Genomic DNA, 5,112 nt, shown 5'->3' with positions numbered 1-5,112 from the left:
AAAAAACGACATAGTATAGTATGCCGTTTTTGGCACGAAAAAAAATGACATAGTATAGTAAGGCGTTTTTGGCACGGAAAAAACGACATAGTATAGTAAGGCGTTTTTGGCACGGAAAAAACGACATAGTATCGTAAGGCGTTTTTAGCGAGAAAAAAACGACATAGTATAGTATGCCGTTTTTGGCACGAAAAAAAATGACATAGTATAGTAAGGCGTTTTTAGCCGAAAAAAACGACATCGTATTGTATGCCTTTTTTGGCACGAAAAAAAATGACATAGTATCGTAAGGCGTTTTTAGCGAGAAAAAAACAACATAGTATAGTAAGGCGTTTTTGGCACGGAAAAAACGACATAGTATAGTAAGGCGTTTTTCGGCGAAAAAAACGACCATCTATAGTAAGTCGTTTTCAGCCGATGCATTGACACCCCTGTTTTTGGCGATCGTGAATAAAGTGCAAATAAAACAGCCATTACGCACACTTCCAAAACGTGCAAGCCAACTTTATTCCTTGTTTGAAGACGCTTTGTCGATCAGGGCAACTCGGCTGGAATAGTTGAGACGCAAGTCTCGTCTGGATGCTTGCGGGGTGCTCTCTGCTGGTCCCAACGGGGCCGAGGGCTGAAGAACCCGCAAAACCCAAAGGATGGCGGTGAAATCAAACTTCGCTTCAGATTGGGGAGGAAGCATCGGATGACTTTGAATACGTTCGTCTCGATCCAGCTGTGGAGGGAAACAATGTCCTTCGTGCTAATCTGCTAACCATCACTCGGTTTATTGATTTGGCACTTGCAACGCCGAAAAGAAGCTATTTGACGGATTTAGTTTGATGGTAATTTGCTACGCAAATGCGCATTTCCTGCCGCAACTACGATGCTGTACCGAAACCACTTGCAATTGCAACGCTCATTTTCTTTCGAAACGGCCGCTATACTTATTACAAAAGTACCACGTTGAGTTCTAAACGTCATTTCTGTTGATCGTTTCTCTGTAGAACTGAAAAAGAACGCAGCAAGACTTCATAGAAAGCGAGCAGCAGGACCGGGACCGGGTGAAAATGGGTGAATTTATGGATGCAATTGTGTACGCATTGAATGCATACAAACTCCTCCACACTAAAAGGTCAGCGGGAGTCAAGATAAGTGCACTTGTGTTTTGTTTCTAGTTGAAACGCCTGAAAAAAAGTTGTGACGTCAAAAGAATTTCCCTTCCTGAGATGGGAACAGGTGCTTTTTCTCACGAATGCCTGTTGGTGCCGGTTTCTCTCAAAGCCGCCTTTCGTTTTATTTGAGGTGCCGTCCTCCAAACTCCGCCGTTACTCGGCATCTACTCTGAAGCGAAGTCGGTGGCACACAAGTCACGGCGCCTTCCGTGTTTTGCAGGCTGGGAGAGGAGCCGAAGGGGATGAGGAAAAGGAGCCCTTTCAAAGTCAAGAATGAAGGAAGGAAGCGGCACCCGAAAGGAGATGCGGATGATGCGTGGGTTGACTGCATGCGGACGGGAGGAGGAAGAGTGTTGAGCTCTGCGTGGCGGCGGCGGCGGCGGCTTTGGATGCCAATTGTGCGCTATGCTATGCTATGCTATGCTATGCTATGCTATGCTATGCTATGCTATGCTAGCAAGGTTGGCTTGATGTTGAAAGTGCTTAGCGAGAGGTGAATGTTGGAGGTTGAGATGGTCATCGGGGCTTGTCTTTGAGGATGATGGCTTCAAGCTGGAGCTTGCAGTGTAGGCTTTGAGGGAGCACTGTTAAGTCGATGAAAACAAAGGTGCGCGCCCTCCCCAGTTTGTGTTTCAGGGTCGCGGTCAGATATTTTTACAGTATAAACAGGTCCGCGCCACTCCAAATATATAAACGACCTCGTCGAGCCGATGATTAATTCATGTCCGTCTCATTTCTTCGACCCGCATTTTCATTTCCACCCGTCATCATCTGGCGTTCTGTTTTCTCACGCAAATCCTCGCCGATTCCGAAAGAAATCCCTCTCATGCAAACGGCGTGCGGAGGCGCCGCGCATCAAATGGGAAAAGACTTTGATGTTTGAAATGAAACGAACGCGGCATACGGCGGAGCCCAAGACGACAGCGGCGAAGGATGAGAAAATCATCTTTCGGGGCGAGCGGAAATGAGCTGTGAGATGATGAATATTGTCGGCGGTTCACGACTGAGGAGCTGATAAATGTCACACTTACTGCATAGATTTAGGTTATCTATCTAGATGAATGGCCGGATCGGCAGAATGTCAAATCATTGACATACGATGACATTGTGTGTAAACGATTTGACCCAAATGTTCTTACTGCCAAGCAAAAAGCTAATTGGTTTAAATCAGACGCCGACTAGCACTGGGCTCGATGTGGACCACATTGACACGTCAGCTCAGGTAGAAAAAAAGGATTGAAGCTCAGGGGTTGTCTGTTCGTGCGAGAAACGACACATCCTCATACGCTCTTTCAGTGGAGACCGTAGAATGCACGTACGAGTGCCCCAATTTTTAGAGTTACGAGCCGTGGCTGGGTCAATTTTTGGGAGCAAGCTACGGCCAGGTCCATAAAGTTTGGGGTAGCTACAGAATTCTCTTCTTTTTTTTTTTTGGAGCCGCGGAGCAGATGTCGGCCACCCCACGGACAACATTTTGGTTCAGGCCAGGAAAAAAAAGAGTGGAAAACATGACTCACAGTTGATGAAAAGAAAAAAAAAGGCATTAAAAGAGGAAACGTGTCTCTACTCTGGACTGATGAATATCGGCCATCTAACGCCCCCCCCGCTTGTCTCGAGCCGAGCTACAAGATTGAACGCGGCCTAATGGCCCACCGATGGTTTCCATGACAAAGGAGCCATTAAGTGGCCGACTGGAGACTCGCAATGTTGCACACTATGATTACGCCGTTAGGACACCGGCCGTCATCCGGCGGCAGAAAAAAATTAATCAAATCAAATAAATGGGCGGGGTGGGGGGAGCAAGCAAGAGGAAACAAGGAAATATTTCACGCATGTTCATCGCGAATAAAAGCTATCACGTGGTTTTCATTTGAAACGTCTTTATTTTGTCTGTCGGTGGGGAGGAGGAACATCGCACATCTTTGAGAACAATTAAAAAGCATGTCTTCAAAAGAGAAGTGGGAGGACTGGAAATGAACTGGTTGAGGTTTGGAACACTGGAGCCAGCAGGTGCTTCATGTTAAAAAAAACAAACAAAACGTATATACATCCTGACTACAATACAAGGTTTCTAACCTAAACGCATGAAAGTCGACCCAAAACACCCTGGAACCTGCAAAACTAACTCGTACGGTGGTTCAAACAGATTAAAGTAGCAAAATATCAAGTTTAATTTGGGCCAACTTTACATTTTTATCCTGTTCAACGCATTCATGAATTAAGTCGGGGGTCGGCAACATGCGGCTCTCGAGCTGCGTGCGGCTCTTTCGCGCCCCCGGTGGCTCCCTCCAGCTTTTTCAAAAATGTTTGAAAATGGAAAGATGGGAGGGAAATATATTTTTTGGTTTTAAAGTAGCTTCTGTCAGTGGACAAACATGACACAAACTGATGCTTTAAAAATGTGTCGAATGAATATTAAATGTCAACATTTCGTCAACGAATATTTGCGTCATAGCCTGCGACACACGTTTCTATTAGCAGGGCGGGATGTCAGTCAGTTGGCTGTTATAAAAATATATATATATATTTTTTTTCCACAACCCCACCATAACCTGGACGTAAATAAGCTAGATTACAATTTGGGCCATGATCATACCACGTACGAGCATAGGCAACAAAGTAGTACAGTGGTTCACAGGTTTTTTTTTTTTGGGGGGGGGGGGGGGGGAAAATATATTTTTCCCAGCACTTTTTCTGCACACACAAATATAATTGATTGGAGCTGTACAAACTGCATGAGATGACGTGAAAGGAGTTTTGATACCACAACACAAAGTACGGCTGGCTCGAGTGTGACGGTCTGGAAAAGGCTGTCAAGAAAAGGTGATCACATCAGTTTCAAAGTGCAATACAGGAAGTGAAAAACAACAAATCTTCAATACGTGTACAAACCTGATGCAGGGGATGAACCGAGTGTTGCAGTGACGACACCAATAAAATAATGTTTAGCTGCACGTGGAGGCAAACCTACTGAATTCTTTGGCATGAAGAGGCCACATGATTTGGAAGTTTTATCGCCACTCTTTTCTTCCCTAACAAATATAAAAATTGTAATAGAAAAACCCCCCAGAACAAAACCAAACTCAAAAATATCACATTTGTTTCCTTTTATTTTTCCCCTCCCACTAAAATTCTGTCAAACGGTTTGATGGCCACAAAAAGGCTGGTCAGGAATATTCACGCTACAAAACACGGCAACAAGTCTTTTCTGTACAGGACATTCATTGTTTTAGTGCGCGTATGTGAGCCACTTCACATAAAGTCATTCAGCTCCGCCTCGAGAGCGGCCGCCATCTCGTCCGCCTCTGAGGAACTTCCCTCCTCCTCCTCCTCCTCCTCTTCCTCGTCGTCGTCGGACTCTTTGGAGGACTCGTCGTCCTTGTCGTGCTTTCGTTTGTGGCCCCTGCAGACGAGAAATAACGTTTTAGCGATTCAGACTCCTCCTCCATCGTGCCCCTGCCAACTTTGGATGGATTCCTGTTCTATTCTCCCACGTGGCCCAGTCACGGCAGCATAAATAGGGGAAAAAAAGAACGCATAACGCATGGAATTGGATCTCCTTGGATCAGAATCAGGCCTCTCACAAAATATATTAATAGCAACGGATATTAATTAAGAGCAAATATTGGCCAATGCAACTGGGGGGTAAATGGAAAAATAGGATATACAGTAGTGTACCTTGTCAATGCGAGCCTGCCTTGTTTCCAGAGCCACAAGTTGATTATTTCTTTCATCGGCATTGCCGCTAACGTCAACAGACTGTTGCCAGCTTCTTGGACCGAGCGTCCATGTCGAAGTGGCCCGAGAAAGCTTTGCTCGGGAGCTAAACGCGCCATCCCTCTTTCCGAAGCGCTTGAGGGTTTCCGTGACATGCAAACAGCGCTTGAGGACTTTGCGCGATGCTAATGAGGTCTTATCAAGGGAGGTTCTGACGCCAACTCTGCTCAGA

General features: G+C 45.6%; 1 protein-coding gene across 1 annotated transcript in view; it reads right to left on the bottom strand.

The window, feature by feature from the left end:
- Window positions 1-3,923: 3,923 nt before the first annotated feature.
- ctdp1 (CTD (carboxy-terminal domain, RNA polymerase II, polypeptide A) phosphatase, subunit 1) overlaps window positions 3,924-5,112 on the bottom strand; it is a 26,964-nt gene continuing 25,775 nt past the window's right edge. Inside the window, exon 13 of the mRNA XM_019858153.1 lies at window positions 3,924-4,566. Within this exon, the coding sequence (XP_019713712.1) occupies window positions 4,416-4,566 (151 nt within the window). The 3' untranslated portion in view covers window positions 3,924-4,415. The remainder of the gene's footprint in view (window positions 4,567-5,112) is intronic.

The sequence above is a fragment of the Hippocampus comes genome, unplaced genomic scaffold (assembly GCF_001891065.2).
Source record: "Hippocampus comes isolate QL1 unplaced genomic scaffold, H_comes_QL1_v1.1 scaffold429, whole genome shotgun sequence".
Classification (NCBI taxonomy): Eukaryota; Metazoa; Chordata; class Actinopteri; order Syngnathiformes; family Syngnathidae; genus Hippocampus; species Hippocampus comes.
The sequence above is the reverse complement of the archived record's forward strand: the minus strand, read 5'-3'. Positions and strand labels throughout refer to the sequence as shown.